The sequence below is a fragment of the Dromiciops gliroides genome, chromosome 2 (assembly GCF_019393635.1).
Source record: "Dromiciops gliroides isolate mDroGli1 chromosome 2, mDroGli1.pri, whole genome shotgun sequence".
Taxonomy (NCBI): Eukaryota; Metazoa; Chordata; class Mammalia; order Microbiotheria; family Microbiotheriidae; genus Dromiciops; species Dromiciops gliroides.
In genome coordinates, this window is record NC_057862.1 from 76,011,457 (window position 1) to 76,031,293 (window position 19,837).

A 19,837-nucleotide genomic window follows, 5' to 3' on the forward strand; every position below is an offset into this window, starting at 1 on the left:
CAAAGACACAGTCAGAATGCAAAAAAAAAAAAAAGGAAAAGAAAAAAAATCACCAAGAGCACATTAACATTAGCATAGCCAGTCCTTGCCGGAAGTGTTCTCTGCCTGGAAGAGCTGGCTTCCTCTCTCCCTCCAAATCACAGATAACACACCCCTACATCTTAAGAATGTCAAGTTTGCAGGATAAAAAAGCTCTCTCCTTCCCTCTCCCCCCAGCCCATCCTTCTGCAATCACTCTGCCCTTAAGAGAATGGTTGCTTTCTCTGTCCAGCAAAGAATTCCCCCAAAGCCTGAGAGGTGAATAAAAAAAAATCTGGGTATGAAGGGAGAAGGTAAGAATGGAAGTCCAAATATACTCAAAACCTTCAGTAAAGAGAGCCTGGGCCACACTTGCTGGCTAGTAGCTGTAGTAGCTGACATATTTATATGCTATTTTAAGATTTGCAAAGTGATTTACTCGTATTATCTCATTTGAATTTGGCCCTGGAAAACATCGCAGCAGGTGTCATACCCATTTTGTAGATGGGGAAACAAGCGCAGAAAGAGTTAAGTGATTTGTCCATGGTCACACAAACAATAAATATGGAAGACTGGATTGGAAACCTGATCTTCCCGGAACTATACCACCATTCTGCCTGCTATACCATGAGGTATAACTCAAGTCTTCTACAGCCCCTTCCATTAAATTCAGACACTCTTGACATCTGAATGAATGCCATACTTTTTCATCTTTCTTCCCATCTGTCTTCCCCATCACTGATATCCCAGCAGATGTCATTCCTTCATAGGAATGCTATTTGGTGACTCCTTATCCTTCTCCCCTGTCCCCCATGGTCAGACAGGTAATAAGTAGCAGAGCCGGAGTTTGAACTGGAGTCCTTTGATACACCATATTGCCTCTCGATGCTGCCCCATCCTCACAAAGTTATTCCTAACTTTGTTCATCCTAATTCTTTGTTTTGTCCCATCACTTCCAGAATCAGATGTTAAATTCTGTTTTGCATTAAAAACTTGTCCTAAAAAACCAAACAAACAAACAAAAAACTTGTCCTAAGCTGGCTTCCTCCTACCTTTCTGGTCTTCCTACCCCTTATTCTTTTTTTTTTTTTTTTTTTGGTGAGACAGTTGGGGTTAAGTGACTTGCCCAGGGTCACACAGCTAGTAAGTGTCAAATGTCTGAGGCCAGATTTGAACTCAGGTCCTCTTGAATACAGGGCTGGTGCTCTATCCACTGTACCACCTAACTGCCCCTCTACCCCTTATTCTTCACACACACTCATATTCAATGATCCAGTGACACTGGCCTCCTTGCTATTCTTTATATAAGATACTCTGATTATTTTCATGGGCTTCCCCCCATGCCTAGAATCTCTACCTCCTGCCTTCCCTGGCCTCTTCCAAGCCCCAGCTAAAATCCTGCTTTCTGCAAGAAGGTTTGGGGCAGCTAGGTGGCATAGGGGATAGACTGGCAGGTCTGGAGTCAGGAAAACCTGAACTCATATCTGGACTCAGATACTAGCTAAGCAAGTCACTTAACCCTGTTTGCCTCAGTTTCCTCATCTGTAAAATGAGCTGGAGAAGGAAATGGCAAACCAGCCCAAAGAAAGAAATAACCCCAAATGGGGTCATGGAGAGTCAGATACAACTGAATAACAAAAAACAAGAAGCTTGTCCTGATCCTCCTTAATGCTAGTGTCTTCTCTCTGTTTATTATCTCCCATTTATCCTGTGTATCTCCAGCCCTTACCATACATAGCCCATGGCACATAATAGACCCCTAATAAATGCTTTCATTAACTTGTCCTGTATCTCCTTTTGCCTTCCTCTCATTTTCATCTAAATTTGATCATTGGATTAAGAGCTCAAAGGGACCTTAGCAATCTTGTAATCCATTTCCTCCCTCATTTTACAAGTGAAGAAATGGGTGCATTGAAGTTCAAAGAACTAGATTCAAATCCCAGGGCTGCCACTTATTACCCACCATGACCCTGGACATGTTACTTAAACTCTCTTGAGCTCAATTTACTTATCCATAAAATGAAGGGATTGGACAAGACTGACTTTGAGGTTCTTTCGCACTTTGAGTCTGGGATCCTCTAAGTCCTCGAGAAGTGAAGCGATTTGCCCAAGCAAAACACACAGATAATCAATGACAAGAGTTAAAATTTGAACCCAGGCCTTGTGATTCAAAATCCACCATACAGTCTCTTGATCACAGACAGGCTTTACCATTAGGCTCTCTCCTCCCTTAACTGGTCAGTTCCCTACTTGTGCCCATTGTGTGGTCAAAGACTCTTATCTTTTCTAGTCCATCTTTGAGCCCCGACTTATATAATTCCTCATATTTGGAACAATCTTATCCCTAACTCTGCCACATCCTATTTCATCCACCTTTTATCTCCTGCCAAAAGTCTTCCTTGATCATTCGTGCTATTAGTTCCTTGTACTTGTACAGCTTTTTCCCCTTTTCAAAGTACATCTACATTCACTGTCCCATTTTATCTTCACAACAACCCTATGAGGTATAGAAGGGTTGATAGCATCCCTTTTAAGACTACATGATGTAGCAGATGGAGTATTGGTCTTGAAATGGTGAATATCTGGTGAGAGAAGGACCCAATACCAGTTTGTTAAGAAATAAATATTCTGACTGATAGCTATTAGCTCTGTGACCACAGGAAAGTCATTTAGCCCCTCTGAACCCCAGTTTCCCCATCACTAAGATGGCAATAAGTTCCGACTTCATACGGTTGTGATGAAGTTCAAATGAGATTAGATATGCCTATATTTATACAGAAAGATTATAGATATATGCATACATACAAATATATATGAAAAGGTTTTTTCAAACTTTAAAGCACTGTATATGTCTACTAATAGTAGCAGTTTCAGTACCACTAGCAGAATACTTGTAAGTACTAGTACTAATGGTAGTCATTTAAAAAAATGATTCACTGGTAGCCCAGAGAGTTGAATTGATATGCCAAAGGTCACACAGCTAGTTTGTGTCAGAGCTAGAATTCGTTCAATTCAGCAAGTATTTTTAATAGTATTTTTTCCAATTATATGTGAAGACAATTTTTAACATTCATTTTTACAAAATTTTTAGTTGCAAATTTTTCTCCCTCCTTCCCCTTCTTTCTTCCTAAAATGATAAGCAATTTAATGTAGGTTATATATGTATAATCGCGTAAAACGTATTTCCATATTAGTCATGTTGTGAAAGAAGAAATAGACCAAAAGGAAAAAAAAACATGAAAAGAAAGTGAAAATAGTCTGCTTCAATCTGCATTCAGAGTCCATCAGTTCTTCCTCTGGGTGTGGATAGCATGTTCTATTATGAGTCCTTTGTAATTGTCTTGGATCACTGTACTGCTGAAAAGAGCTAACTCATTCATAGTTGATCATCACACAATTTTGCAGTCACTGTATACAGTTCAACAAGTATTTTAAAAATATCTTCTATGTACCAGACATGATGCTAGACCTTGAGGATACAAAAACAAAATTAAATGGTCCCTGTCCTCAAGGAGTTTACGTTCTAATGGGATGGGGAGGGAGAGGCAACATATACACAGAAGAAGGAATACATAATATATACAAATGAAAGACAAAGTAATTTCGGGAGAACACTCACAACATGGATGTCAGGAAAGGTCTCAGGTAGGAAACTTACTTGAGTTATGTATCAAAGAGAGCTAGGGAATCCAAGGTCATAATGGAGAAACAAGTCTGGGTCTCTTGCTCCTCCAGGTTGTGACTTTAGTCCTTTGCTGCTCTTCCTCCCAGCACCAACAAACATATGTACAATCACCTTCTTTTGAAAAGAATTACACCACTCAGGATATTCTCTCAATTAATTGCTGGATTTCATCCTTGGTATTACTTTATAGCCTCTGATGTTGCAGCCCCAAATTCTAGATATACATCAACCAAGTCCAACCATGGGATGCCCCTAAAATATATCACTCTTTTTGGCCCATATTACCCCTGTCGAGAATTTTCTCTGGGAAATCACAGAACATGATACGTCTTAGTTCCATAGATGTTAATTAAAAAGCCTCCCCCCCAACCTTTTCTGTATAAATACAAGTCCCATACAAGGATTATTGCTCTTTCTTCTAGATGCTATTTCATTTCCATAGACCCCTTCTTGTACCCTTATATTGATATGCAGTAATTAACTTCATATCCATATTTATCTTTGTTATTCTTCACTTCTATTGGATTGCAAATTCCCTTAAGAAATGAGCCAGGGATAAATAACCAAATATTGTATATCATCAAGAGATGTTTCAGAAAGGGGCAGGTTGTTTTGGCCATGAGGAACTCAATACAATTCATTCTTCAGGGACTTAATTAAACATTGGTTATGAGATGGATGCCCACAGAAAGGTGGGGAAGTCAGCAACAACAATACTTCCATCTCCTTTGACCCAGCTGATTCAGTTGTTCATTGTCAAGTATTCATTGAGCACTTGGCTACGTGGAAGGAGGGTCATTCCCATCAAAATTCTCTCCAAATGAAGAAATGTTATCCCTAGCCAGGGATCAGGAGTAGTAGCAGTAGCCATTGTCATGAGAGTAGAAAAGAGCAGAAATCTTCAGTAAATCCTCTAAGCAGGGATGGCACTGAACATGACACATTAAAGACACAATCTCTGCTTTCCCGGAGCTTATATATGAGTTTCTGGGAGAAGAAAATGGGCCCCTTCGCTCCTCCCTGCTTCATCCATTAGTCACCTTAAAGTGGTTCATGATCTGCTTCCCAGGAGAAACTGGTCTAAAAGATTAGGGTGTAAAAGATGTAGTTGGTTGGCTGTGGAGGAGCTGGTGGGTGTATATATACCTCATACACCCACATGGTCCTATAAGACCATAATATAAGGTGTAGAAGAGATATAGAGGTGTATCAAGTACATTAGTTGTCCTGAATTATTGTTTTCCTTTTGATAGATCAGCCAATCCATGAATATTTCCCGAGCATCTTCTTTGGCTCTGCTAGGTGCTAGGCAGATGGAGTGAGCTGAGCAGTAGAAGGAGGGGTGTGTGTGTGTGTGTGTGTGTGTGTGTGTGTGTGTGTGTGAGAGAGAGAGAGAGAGAGAGAGAGAGAGAGAGAGAGAGAGAGAGAGAGAGAGAGAGAGAGAGAGAGAGAGAGAGAGAGAAGAGTTAAAGATGGAGAGTGGATATGACCTCCCAGGGGAGCCTGGGAGGAAAAGGGTGGAACTTAGTAAAAGGTCCATAGTCAATGACAGAATAAGGGAGAACTGAGTCTTTGGGAAAAGACACAAATAGCCCTGCTCACCCCATTCTCTTCCACTGCAGGGCTCAGGCCGCTACTCCATTTACATAGCCAATTACGCCAATGGCAATGTGGGCCCAGACGCCCTCATTGAAATGGATCCAGAGGCCAGCGATCTCTCCAGGGGCATTCTGGCTCTCAGTGATGTGGCCGCTGAAGCTGGGGTCAGCAAATACACAGGTAGGGGCCCTGAGGAGGGCAGGGAGGGAAGGAATGGGGGCTAGGGTGGTGTTGTGGGGAGAGAAGGGGATGCTGTAGGTAAGAGTGTTGTACATGAAGTTGGAAAAACCTGAGTTGGAATGAAACTTACCGTGTGACCCTGGGCAAGTAAGCCACTTAACTCTTCCCTCAAATGTAAAGTGGGGATAATAATACCTGAAGGACTAACCTCTAAGGGTTGTGAGTGAGGATCAAATGGGACTATGTATGTAAAGTGCTCTATCAATATCTGTTATTATTGTTATGAATGATAATAAGAATTTATTAGGGTGATGTCCATAGAACAGACCTGAGTCCTACAAAGTCTGGCCTGTGGCTTGAGAAGGAAGAAGAGTATGGACTTGAATCTCTCATCCCATGTCATCAAGAAGGGAAGGATGATGCCAGAGATGAGGGGCATAGCTTAACCCTTTTCTTGCCACAAAAGGATATTTCCAACCTATTTCTCTCAAAGAGCAGGGACTCCTAACAGGCACCGAGGAGGCCCAAGCAAGTATTGGCTGTATGGTGTGTGACCATCAAGGGGAGGGTGAGGTGTGACCCTTCTAAGGTTCCTTTCTCTATAGGCTCCAGCTGAATCTCAAATGATGGGTGAATAGGTTCTGTAGGAGAAAACCGACACATCACAAAAGCTAAGGTGTAAAGCATCGGTTATGGCCAAGCAGCAGATGAAGTTATTTATTTACACATAAGCAGCCAGGAATTGAGCACTAAATCCCCGAGCTTCAGCTGAGCCTCATCTCGGATAACTGAATTCAAAGAATTGTGTTTTTATTTAAAATCTCTACTCCCCCCCCAACAAGGTAAACACCCCAATGTTTTCTCAGCTAGTAGACCTGCAGGGCCCTACAGGCATAGTCACTAATAAGTGAGATATATTTTTTGTAAGGAGGGAGACCTTTTTCTTATTCAACACAGTCGCTAGCTAAACTCCTGCTACTTGCCACTATGTGGCTGATGACCAGCATCTACCCAAGTTGTAATCAGGCAGTCAGTCATCAACAATTTATTAATGGCTTACTATGTACCCCAGTCCCAGTGCTAAGTACAGATGAAAGCCAAAAGGAAGACAGTGCCTGCCTTCAAGCACCTTATAGTTTAATAAGGGAAGATAGATTAGAGTAAACTGATAGGGGAAGGGATATGATAGGGAAAGTCCAGAGTCAAGTTTGAAGAGGAATGAGATACAGGTGGTCTAGGTGCTCTCCCTAAATGGAGGTTCTGGGGAGAGCCATCCAGTCAGAAGGAGAGGCTGCAAGAGTAGATGGTACTTCCAATATGTGAATTCCAAGCTTGGAGTGAGTTTCAAGGATAAAGAGATTTCTGAGGCATGGCAGAGAAAGTTGGGAGTGTAGCCTCAAGGGGAATGGGTAACAAATGAGTACCTAAAAGGCAAAAATTCCAAACAATTTTTACATTAACTTTAGCTAAACTAGGGTCAATCTAGACTTTGGAAATGGAATTTCTCGTTAGAAACACTCCCGGTTATACATGTCAAAATGTATCACAACATCTCTGGAGGCAGCACGGTATAAGAGAGAGAGCATGGGACTTGGATTAGGAAGCTGGGCTCAATTCCTGCCTCTGACACTCCCTAGATAATGTGACCTTGGGCAGGTCACTTCATGGGTCTAAGACTCAGGCAGCTATCTAAAATTATAAGTTATAGGTAGTTCGTGACCTGCCACGGCTTCCTAATTGGTCTCCCTACCTGATCTCTCCCTTCCTGATCTCTCCCTTCTTTATTCCATCCTCCACTCAACTGTCAAAATGATTTTCCTAAAGCACAGATCTGTCTATGTCACTCCCCTACTCAATAAGCTTCAGTTGCTCCCTAGTAGCTCTAGGATCAAATGTAAATTCCACTGTTTGGTGTTGATAGCCTGTAACCATTGGACCCCAATCTACTTTTTAGGTAGTCTTATTTCACTTTACTCCCCTTCATTTACCCCAGCAAAAATGGCCTTATTGTTCTTCATACACAATACCTGGGAAACAGCTAATGGTGTCCAACTCAAATAGAAATGTATCCCTGAAGGCTACACATTGACTTAAAAAAACACAAAGTAACATTATCTATGTTGTATTATATTTTATTTATTTTGTTAGATATGTCCCTACATTTTAATCTGGTCTCAATGGATACAGCACTGGACTTGGAGTCAGAAAAGTTTGAGTTCAAGCCTAGCCTCAGACACTAGTTGTAAGTCTGGCCAAGTCAATCAATTTCTTTCAGCCTCAGTTTCCTCCTCTGTAAAATAAAGATTATATTGATACATATATCACATGGTTGTTATGAGGATCAAATAAGATATCATATATAGGGGATTTAGCAAATCTTAAAACCTTACACAAATGCTAGCTTTGATAATGATGGTAGTGGTGGTAGTGATGCTAATGTTCCATTTCTTGTCCCTGTGATTTGGCACTAGCTGTCTCCTTTGCCTGGAATGCAATCCCTCCTTACTTCTGTCTTTTAGATTCCCTAATTTCCTTCAGGACTCAACTCAAGAATCATCACTTCTACATGAAGCTCATCCTGATGTTCTCATCTGCTAATGCCTCCCCCAGAAAAAAATTACTTTGTATATACCCATATATGTACATATTGATGCCCCCATCAGAAGGGAAGCTTTTTGAGGGGAGGCCCTATTTCACCATATCCCCAATTCCCTAGCACGGTGCTGGGCACATAGTAGTTTAATAAATTCTCATCAATTGTCTGTAAATGAAGGGAATTCAAGTAGTAATGAAATTACTAGTCCATGAATTACAAACTCACTAAATCTAACTACACAGAGCCTAGAACATTGAGATATCATCTCATCTATCCCCCTGCCTCCAGGCATCTGGGTGTCTGTCATGTTTCTAAAGCTTTCCAAGGGAAAGAGTTATCATGGCTTTCCAAGGTGGTAGTTATGTCTTCATTATCCATGTTTCCACCTCAGTAAAAGGGGGAAGATTAATTCCAACTGAGCTGACAAAGTTTTCGAGGACAAACTTGCTAACAAATGACTAATGGATAAAGGACTTTGCAAATCTAAAGCACCGTGAGCATGCCCAAAGATCCACGTGAGGATGCTCTGCAGGAAAGCTGTGTCAGTAATAAACCATATTTTCCTGAGAAGGAAAAAAAGCTTCCACAAACATGCAGAAGCATCAGCCCAACACTGAACAGTCCATTTTTCTGAATAGCTCCCAGTTCTGCACACAAGCCTTGCCTGGCCATTTAAGTGACTTGATCTGCAAGGATGGCATGAGATCCTAGAAAATTATGAGACTGCCAGGGGCTGGGTGGGGATGGATTGCAGGAAGAGCTATACAAAGAAGGCCCTGTTAAAAGAATTAGGATTCCTGACTCTGAGAACTGGAAGAGACCTTAGAGATCATCCAGGTCAAACTTCTGATTTTGCAGTAAAGGAAACTGAGGCTCAGAGACTTAAAATTATTTTGGGGGGGTGGAAAAGAAGGGGGGTTGTCACAGCTGGTTATTAGCAAAGCTGGGACTTAAAACCAGATCTCCAAGATTAGAGAACTTCTAGTGATGCTGGGGTTCCCTTCTGATTAAGATGATTGAGGCACATAAGCAAGAATAGGATTTTTTTTAAAACAACAACAAAAAAATAGGACAAACCCCTTTGGATGGGTTTAAACTGACTGGACTGGCATTGATTTTAAGAGGCTTGGAAGATCAGGAATCAGGAGAAACAACAAGTTCAGGGAGGGCTGAAATAGATCTGTGAGAGAGCCTCAAGTTGGATCCAGAGGCACAGAGGGTCTTTGCAATGAGAGCTGCACTGGCGTGGGTGACCTAGGTGTGAGGGGAGCACCTACCCAGCTTCAGAAGGGCTCAGAAAGAAGAGCGGGCACCCAGAGGTACCCACAGTACATGTTACAGCTGCTACATAATTCCTCAAGATTGTTGACCATAAAGAACCTCTCTGGCCTTGAGCATTTGCCTTCTCCCTGTTCATATTCCCCAAAGTCATCATTGCCCGCCTCGACAGCTCTCTGCTATGAGCCTTCCCAACTCTCTCTAGGCCACTGAGAAGGGGAGATGGGCAAAGGCTACATACCTTCCCCTTTTCCATTTGAAGATGGCACCTACTTCCCTTTAAGGGCAGGTGGAGAATGTCCACAGGGCTTGTGCTTTTTTCTTTAGGACTGTGCTTCAGGCCCTGAGGGGTTAAAGATGGTCTCATCCATGCTTTGATAATACCCCGAGCTGGATGACTTGGAAGGAAGCAGGCCATGAGCTCCTAGGAGGGTAGAGACACCGAATGTGCCCAGAGCATGCATTACACATACCCAGTCCTGCACAGGAGAGACCTGAGAGGGTCAGAGGGAGATGTGGCCTGCATCATCTGGAAATGAAATGCCTCCCTACCCCTCAGGTGATAGAGAGGTAGGTAGAGGACACTGTGGAGCCCCTGAGGACTCTGTCAGGGTCTTGCCTGACTTAAACAATCTGATTGAGGGCATCCAGCCCTTTGGGGATCACTGATCACCCCTCTGTCAAAGCACTGCTGGGGTGGGGGTAGGGCAGAAGCCTCTCCAGACAGCCAATGCTGTCTATGGCCACACTGTTGGCACACAGTGCCATCTAGCGGTCATCCAGCCAACTCTCGAGGGAGTTGCATGCCCTGGGGAGGGAGTATTTGTCCCATTGCTAAGAGAACCCAGAGGCCATTTGCTAGGAAGGATATTAGGGACATTTCGCCCCTTACCTATCAGGAGATAGCTCCCAGGCATGGATGAGAAATGGGAGCCCCAGAATTTCACAGTTACAGAATAGCCACTTGGGACCCCCGCTCACAACCACTGCGTGCTCCCGGAGCCGATAGCTTCCTCTCTCCTCCTCCAACCAGACTCAGCCTTTCTCGTTTCTGTCTTCCTCGACCAAACTTCTCCCTCTACCCACCCCCAAATCCTTCTTCTACTGGGCTCAGACCATTTAGGGAGCATCTGCCCAGGATGGAAGGTGGTGATTAAAGGAACCTTCAAGGAAATTTCGAAAGAAAATGAAAGTGGATTTATGATGTTGGGTGGGGAGTTTTGCCGCTGGCTGGGAGCAGAAGTGAACAAAGGAGAGGGCAGATCTGATTTATAGGAAGTCATTATTGGAAGAGACGCGGATGCACATAGCCCAGCTGAGGCCTCCCCGCTTCTCTGGTATCAGTGTCACTCTGGAGGGGTGACCAAGGACAGCGGCACCAGGCGTTGGGACCATCCTCGGTACGGGCGCAAGTCCCATTTCCTTCAGCAGGTGGGCATCCAGGGATGTCATAAGGGCTTGTTCCCAAGTTCCCCTTAACCCCCTCCTTCCCTCCTCTTCCCCTGCCCACGCCAGGCAGCTGCAGAATTAGAGCATCATCAGTTTCAGAGCTGGAAAAGGACCTCAGGGATCATCTGTCTTCTAAACCGTCCACTTCATTTTACAGAAGAGGAAATTGAGACCCAGAGAGGTTATGCGACTTGCTCAAGGTTGCTCAGGTTGCCAGGCCCTTCAGGGTAGTCTGTCTTCTATCACCCAGGTTTAGGAATCATCCCCCTCTCCTGTAGCATTGACTAAGGAAAAGTGATAAATATGTAATGCTCACCTCCCTTTTCCCTCACTGTCTTACAGACACATGCTGCAAAGAGAGGACGGATAGGAATGATAGGTAACATTTATTCTCCTAGGGAGTTGTTTTACCTCCCAGGGTTATAATCAGAGGGAATGTCTTTGCTGTATAGCTATCTCCACCCTGTACCCAGCCTCTAGGATGGGGACAGAGGGGGACACAGATATCATCGCACCAGCCAGCCATTTTTATGCCTTGGAAAACTCAAGATGCAGCCAATAGGCTGATAGTTGCTCCCTCTGCTAGCACATTAGTGCTTCTACTCTCCCTTCCCAGTTTTTCCCAGTACCATGGACTTCTCCTTTCATGACCTTTTATAGACCTTGTAAGTCTCTAGTCTTGGACTCTTTCAAGGTCATTTTTTCCACTAAGGACCCAGCTTGTGAGTCCCAGAAGACCAAATTATCTAGATAGTAGGCTTCCTCTGACAGTACTGGGGATCTCAAATGGGGTCCAGGTCTGGATACTCCCAGATGAGTGCTTCCAAATGCTATTATCCTCTTAAATTTCTTTTGAAGACACCTGTAATTCTTGTCCTTTATGGTCAATCAACAAGCATTTACTAAGTGCTTATTGTATGCCAGGTGTTGTACTAAACACTGGGAATATAAATACCAGCAAAAAGAAAGTCCCTGCAGAGCTTACATTTAAATGGGGGAAGAAACCCCATGAAAAGAAGCTGAAAAGAGGGGAGGGAGTCACAGAGGTATGGCTGAGAAGTTGAGAAATGAAGACACGGCTGACCTGGGCCCCCAATCTAAATGAAGGTTCAGGTAGAAGCCATCTAATCAGAGGAGGGATCATAAGGGCTGGAGGTACTTCCAAGGTGGGAATTCCAGGGTTGGAGTGATCTTCCTGGATGAAGAAGTTTCTGGGGCATGGTACCAATGTCTACAGAACAGCCTGAAATGAGAGGAAAATGAAGCCCAATGTTTACTGCAATTTCCACCACACTCTTGGCATTCCCCTGTAATCAGTCTCTCTCTCTCTCTCTCCTTCCTTTCCAACTCACCCCTCCCATCCAAAGGTTGGCATTTAGGTCCCCAAAGTTGTCCCAGACACTTCCCCCTCCTTACTTCACCCCCCCAATGCTTTATGTTGAAAATTGAAATACCTGCTCTTGGATTGGGTTGAATCTGTCTTACCAGAATATAAGTGTATTAGATGCTCTGTTATCTGGGAATCATTGACTCATAAAATTGGAAAGACCTTAGAAGTTACATAGCTATGGCATGAATTCCTCCCACAACATCCTTGAAAAGTAGCCATACAAGTTCTGCCTAAAAACTTCCAGTGACAGTAAACTCACTACCTTGCCAGATATTCCCTTCCTTGGTTGGATGGCCTAATTAGCCAGAGCTTTTTCCTTACATTGAGCAGAACTCTTATCTCCCTGAAACTTCCACCCAGTCAGTTCTAGTTTTACAAACTAGAACCAAGAGTGTTATAGATAGAGAGAACCCTTGACATCTTGTCCATAGAGTGAATGGAGTGCTAGATGCCAAGTCAGGAAGAACTGAGTTTGAATCCTGTACCCCACTCAGCACAAGTCAGTTAACATCTCTGTGCCTCAGTTTCCTTATATGTAAAATGATGGATGTGGACTTGTTAGCCTCTGAGACCCCTTGCTGCACTAAATCTATGCTTCTGCAATCCCTTCATTTTATAAAGGCGTCAAAGGCCCACAGGGATTTGAGGTGACACCTCCCAACAGTCATACACCACAGATGACAGTAGACCCAAGCCTTTTTGTATTCTAAGTTCAGAGCTCTTTCCATGACAACACACATGACATCACACACATCCTATTAGACCCACACAAATAATCCTTCTTGTATCGTTTGGAATTAGCCCTTCAGATATTTCCCAGGATCATAGATTTAGAGTTGGAAGGAACCTTAAAGGTCATTCTAATTCCCTCATTTTTCCAGATACAGACACTGAAGGCAGCTGCTATTTCCCCTTCCCCCTCTACCCCCAAGCCTCATCTCTTCTCAGCTAAATGTCTCCCATTCTTTTATCCAGTCCTCATATTGCACATTTTCAAGAGCCCTCCCCATCCTGGTTGCCTTCCTCTCATTGCGTTGACATCCCTCTTGCAATAGATCACATAGAATTGAGCACAGTATCCCTAATGGCGAATGAACCTCTCCCCCAATGTGGTGTGGGGTTGAAATGAGCAGCAAAACCCCAAATTCCTGGGAAGTTCACAATGCTGTTTAGTCTTTGGGCTAGTGGCGCTAGAAAAATGGCAAAAGGATGGGCAAGGCATCAGGGCAATTACTTGTGCCACTGTCCCGATATATCTCTATAACCACAATAGCCCTAATGCCAACCCCACCCCAGCAGACATGGCCCAGGCAGGGGAGCTTCAGAGTTTCTCATCCCAAAATAGGCTCCTTCTGAAGCTTGAAGGAGGCAGCTTTAGGATGAATGCAAAAAGCATTGCTTTACTCAACAAGCCATGTTGTTATCATTGTTGTTCATTCGTTTCGGTCACGTCCCACTCTTCATGACCCCATTTGGGGTTTTCTTGGCAAAGGTTCTGGAGTGGTTTGCCACTTCCTTCTCTAGCTCATTTAACAGACGAGGAAATTGAGGCAGACATGCCATAGATGTACAGAATTACAGAATTAGTCCAAGAGGAATGACAAAAATGGTAATGGCATCTTTCATGGGAGATCATGACAATTGTCTGATGACTCCCAGAAAACTCTAACAAGAAGCCCTAACTAGAGCTGAGAGGAGCCTTGGACCTAGAACATTAAAACTAGGAGTTTTTGAGATCATCTCCAGCAGTTCTTATCCTGGAGCCAGTGAACTTTAAAAAAAAATTTTGTTTGATAACTGTATTTCAACATCATTGGTTTCCTTTGTAATCCTATGTATTTTGTGTTATGCATTTAAAAAGATAATTCTGAGAAGTCCATAAGCTTCACCAGACTGCCAGAGGGGTCCACGACACTAAAAAGGTTAGGAACCCCTAATCTAGTTCCATCCTCTCATTTTTTAAGTGAGAAGGCCAGTCATTCTCAAAGGTTAGAGATTATTCCACCACTGCCACCACCCTCCTCCTGCCTTAGACTAACATCTCTTTAATAACTCACCATGGAGCTGTCATTCATGGACTTATTAAACCCCAGGGGCATGGGGCCACTGAGGGGGAAGGGTGTAGATAGAAGTGAAGGATTTTGCCTGAATAAGGGCTCCTTGACATCAACTAGGCTAGAAGTAAAAGTTTAGGGCTGTACATCAGACTGGTAGATACTAGCTTGAAGCGAACTCAAATATTAATACTGGCAAACATGGAAATTCATGCTGAGCTGACACAAAAGGGCCACAGAGACCCAATTGCTGGCTAATCCAGCCCGGCTTCCACAGGCTAATGCAGATGCCTGAGAGGGCAGCACCATGGATGTAGCACTCACCTGTTCCCGGCTGGAGCTGTGAACTTGCCAAGGAGGCGGTGTGGGTAACATCTCTGTTATGGTCCTGTTGCCATGGTAATAAATTGTCACTAATTAGTAGTGTGGTTACCATGGCAATTTCTAGTAATTACAGGTTACAAATGGTGCAAGGCTTCAACCCAACCCAATTAGTTAATTAGAAAGATTTAGAAATTTGTCCAAAAGGGAAATAGCCTGCTTCGCAGAAAATGAAGAGAATGTGTCACAGCTTGGGGCCAGAGGCAGAGGGGAAATTGGAAGATGCCAACACCAGGGGAAATAATGGATTTTCTCCACAGTTAGTCCCTGGGCAGTACCAGCATTGCAGAGGGGCATTAGCCTAGACTAAGGTTTCACCACTGATATCCGGGCACTGGGTCTGAGCTGGGCACTGTCTCCTCTAGGCCTAGGCAAGGAAGAAGACCCCTCGGCATCTGCCATTTCTGAAGGAGGAGGCAGAGCTCTGGCACCGGCACCAGCATCCTTTGCTGTTGGTCTAGAAAGTAAAGCCTGGAACCTTTGTGTTTGCCACACTCCACACTATGGTCTCTGTGATTAGGAAATTGGTGCTTACCTGTTAAAGGCACTCCACGAGAGCAGTTTGAACTTCCATGTTGTTTGGACCATCCTTTAAAGTTTAATTAGATTATCGGTGAGAAATCAAAAGGCACAGGGCCTAGAATGTTAATGAAGAGCCTGTTAAGAGAGCATTAGGCCCTGCAATCCCAGGTGGCCCTGACACCCTCATCCACGCGGGCAGCCTATATAAAGTGCTATTTTCAAAGACGAAGCATGCACTGTTCTTCCCTCCAGGGACATCTTCCCAGACATCTGGAACTGGGAGTGTCTCTATCTCAAATTAGCAAAGTGACCTCAGGCAAGTTGTTTCCCCATCTGGAGGGGATGAGCTGTGATCTGTCACTCCACATCAGCAGGTGCCCTGAGCTCTGGTTTATAATGCAATCAGACCCTTGAAAGGTAAACCCAAGATGCGGCATCCCAGGTCTATTCTATATTAGACTACCCACCTTCTCCCCCCATCCCTGCATCGTGCCTGTGGTGCTCCCCTGAGCTGATGAGGGCAGCGTAGGGAGAGCCTGGCTTGTGTTCATTTGAACGCTTTGCCAAGTCATTTTGCTATTTCCATATTACATCATTTTTCACATCTGGGATGGTTTAAACTCAACCCTGTATGGAGAAATACATAGACTAAATCAGAGCTTCTTAAACTTTTTTGGGTCACGGATTCCTCTGGAAGCCTGGTGATGCCAATGAACCTTTTCTCAGAAGAATGTTTTTAAATGCACAAAATAAAATATATAAGATTACAATGGAACCTGATTATATTGAAATGCAGTTATCAGATTATTACTTTTTGCAGGGCAATGAGGATTGAGTGACTTGCTCAAGGTCACACAGCTAGTAAATTTCATGTGTCTGAAGCCAGATTTGAACTCAGGTCCTCCTGACTCCAGGGCTGGTGTTTTATCCTCTGTGCCACCTAGCTGCCCCTATCAAATTATTTTTACAAGACTTCATGGATCCTAAATTCAGCATTCTTGGATTAAATTATTTTCCATGTCTTCATGATTCTATGACTTGCCCAAATGCACTCAATTCTCTAGGGGCAGAGCAGGACTTAAGACCCACAGCAATTCCCCCAGGGGACACGGGTTTTCTTCCTCCTTGGAAATGAATCATGGAACACAAGAGCAGGAAGGTAGCCTAGAGTTCCTATAACCTTCTTTTTACAGGTGAGAAGACAAGCCCAGAGAGGAGATGGTGAATTATTTTGTTCTTATTCTCCGGTCCCTTAGGTTTAGGTTTTGAAGCATTAGAGTGATTAGAGAGAGAAAATATCCAAGCATCCATTAATTTCTGGTAATAGCCCTTCTTGGACTTTTTCTACAGAGACTTGGGGGAAATAACCAGTTAGAGAAAATCCCTTACCTGGACCTTTTAGGTTTATAGATCTAGAGGAGACCTTGAAAATCATCTCATCCAATCCCCTCATTTTATAAATTAGGCAACTGAAGCCCAGGAAGATTAAGTAATGAAACCCAAGGTCAAACAGGTATCAAGGGTAAGAGGTCAGATTTAAAGCCAGGACCTCTGACTCCAGAGTTCTTTCCTCTCAAACATGCTGCTTCTCAGCTGGAGCTGTCAAGAATCTAGAAGCTTCCTTCCATCTCCCTAACTCCATGATGTGTTTGGGTTTCCTACCTTACTCTTCCTGAGTCAACTAGCATTCATGAGCATCTGTCAATCCACTGGTTAATCAAGAAGCAATTATGTGCTATGTGCCAAGCACTGTGCTAAGGCTTTCTGGGGGCACAGAGTGAGCTGGCCTGTTGTGCTAGGCACAAGAGAAAAATACAAAAGAGAAACCATTCTTGCCCTCAGGGAACCTATGTTTTCCTGGAGGAAAACAGCATGGACACACACACGTAAATATCTCATCTATCCAAGATGATTAGGAGGAGTTGGGGTCTGGGGGTCAAGAGCACCAACATCTGGAGGAATGGAGGTGGGAATAGAAGATGCCCTTATAGACAAGATGTGGCACTCCATCTTGAAAATGGAAGTATTGCAGGAGTGTGGAGGCAGAGCCTTCTGGACAGGACGGATCTCAGTCAAGGAGAGTGTAGGTGGGACATCTTCAATGGGGAGCATCAAGCGGTCCTTCTGTGAGCAGGAATATGGAGTGCATGAGAGGGACAGATGTGAAATCAGTATGGAAGGATAGGTCAGAGCCAGATTGTGAAGGGCTAAGAGTGAAATTTTGTATTTTTTCCTGGTGACAACAGGGAGACCCTGAAGCTTTTTGAGATGGGGAGCGGCATGGTCAGACCTATGTGTTAGGAATTACTATTTATTTGACCACCTTGTAGAGCTTAGAGGGGCTTGACCAGAGTCAGGGAGAGTGGTTTCTAAGCTATGCAATAAGTGCAGGTCAGAACTAGGGTGGTGGGAGTTTTGCCGACGATATCCCCCCCCCCAGGGGATGAAGGTTTGAATGCTCTGCTCTCTCCTAGGGGGCCGAGGAGTCAGCGTGGGGCCCATTCTCAGCAGCAGTGCCTCCGACATTTTCTGCGATAATGAGAATGGACCCAACTTCCTCTTCCACAACCAAGGGGATGGCACCTTCATCGATGTGGCCGCCAGCACTGGTGAGTGTGATCCATTAAGCCCCGTACCGTCAGGCTACAGGGCCCTGGCCACTGTGAACCCATCCCCTACAGTTCAGCTCTTTTTCTGAAACTTCAGATTCACCAGGAAGTTTTCAGGGATTCCATTCAATTCATTGAGCATTTATTTTATACTTACTGTGTGCAGCCCAGAGTAAAGACACCAAACTTGAGGTGGGACAAAGTTCCTAAACCCCTGAAGCTCCAATGTGGCCATGATCTCCCTTAGCTATTCCCAGATGCTTTTCAAAGGGACATTCTCATCTAAGCCAGCTCTCTATTCTCCTTCTACCTCTCTCTGCTCTTCTCTCTGCCTGATTCCATCCCACTTCGAGTGCCCTCCTCCTCCTCCCAAATCATCTTGTATTGAACCACTTTAAATTTGTTTGGTTTTATGATCTATGTTTAGTACTTTAGTCATTTTTCACTTACATAGGTACTTGCCTCCCCTGTTACAATGTATGTTCCTCATAAGCAGGAACTGTTTCATTATCAGTTCTTAGTACTCCTAGGGTCTAGCACATTGTTCTTGGAATATGGTAGGCATGTGAAAAATGCTCATCAATTGATTGATCATTCTCCCCAGTGCTCCTCCTGATCCTGCTTCACTCATACAGTGCCCCTCCCTATAGCTGTCCTACGAATGAAAGTCTAGCAACTTGACTAACGTACAGGTTTGCCTCCCTCTTGGAAACAGGTCATACAAGAAGGCCTCTGACCTTAGATAAAGGAATTAGAGCAGGCAGCTAGAGTCAACACCCAAAAGATGGGAAAATCTCCTCTCACAGAGCTACTGACTTCAGTAGTTGCTTTCTGGTCAAAACCCCTCAGCAGAGACCCAACTTGATTGGGACCCAGCCAGTACCATGACCTTTGCCCTCACCCTCCCTTCTTTGTGAGTTTTGCCCAAACCTAAGATCAAAGGTGAGCTCCCTGACCCCCCACCAGACATTTACCTTTCTCATTGCCAAGTTCCATTTTTGACTCTTCTCTGGCAGCTAATTTTTCTCATCACTGAGAAATCATAAAGCTTAAAAAAACACTAAAAAAAAAACACCTGAAAACCTGAGGATCTGATAAAGTGCTAAAGAGATGGAAGCAGAGGTGAGTGAAGAAGTTGGAACAGGGAGTGGGTATCAAGGTGGGGAGGAGAGAGGAGAGGTGCTAGTCCCATAATTGAAAGTCAGAATGATTGTAGGGGTTTAACAAGACATGTCAAGAGGGCATTCATCACCCAAACAGATGCTGCAGTGAAATGCGGTTCTGGCACCTTTTATTCCCGTGAAAGGGAACCGTCTCCTTGTCAAGGTGCCTCGTAGATAGGAGAGAAATGGGCCAACACAGAAAGCCACAGACATTTGGAGCTGGGGAGATGCAGTGGAAAATTAATGGGGTATTAATCCTGGAGGCTGTTGAATTCGACCCCCATTACATTCCAAATCAGCAGCCTCCAGATCTGGCTCTGCTTCCCGGTCCCCCCAAACCTTGCTCCTTCCTTTCCTATGAAGGTATTAACCGTGGCTTTTCCAAGTGTTTGCTCAGACCTCATTGTATTCCGCTGCTGGATGATTGGGCCTATTTCAGTTTTAAATAGTGTTTCATGGAAGAATCAGTTGAGCCCAATCAATGCTGAAAGCCATAGTCCATTTTACTTGGCACATTTAAGGGAAGGCCTTGTTACTTAGCTAGAAACACCTGGGGAGCGCACAATGAAAGCAGGAGCAACAAGGGAAATGTGCTAAGATTGCCTGTACCTCCTGGGCTTGGGCTGACCCTTCCCCACCTGCCCCCTATGCAAAGGCCAGGACTGACCCCCACCAAAGTGGAGCTGCCAAGGTCAGGCAAGGGATCCAGGCAGGGATGTTGTCCACAAGCTTTGGGCATGATGGTCTACTCCTACTAGAAGGAGGGAGGGAGTCCACATTGATCTTGATGGAATACTCAGTGCATGGCTACATCAAATCCTTGTTGAGACTCCAAAATCCATCCTCACTCCATTCATCAGGATGCCTGCAAGATCGGAGCAATTCAGGTGCTTTGTAGAGGGGCACGGGTGAC

The 19,837-nt window shown here is 44.2% G+C and overlaps 1 protein-coding gene across 2 annotated transcripts in view; it reads left to right on the forward strand.

Moving 5' to 3' along the window:
• Positions 1-19,837, forward strand: part of CRTAC1 (cartilage acidic protein 1) — a 186,031-nt gene that overhangs the window by 136,644 nt on the left and 29,550 nt on the right. For both annotated transcript variants that reach the window (XM_043984830.1, XM_043984828.1), the window contains exons 5-6: positions 5,326-5,482; positions 17,627-17,761. In XM_043984830.1, coding sequence (XP_043840765.1) covers positions 5,326-5,482; positions 17,627-17,761 — 292 coding nt within the window. The remainder of the gene's footprint in view (positions 1-5,325; positions 5,483-17,626; positions 17,762-19,837) is intronic.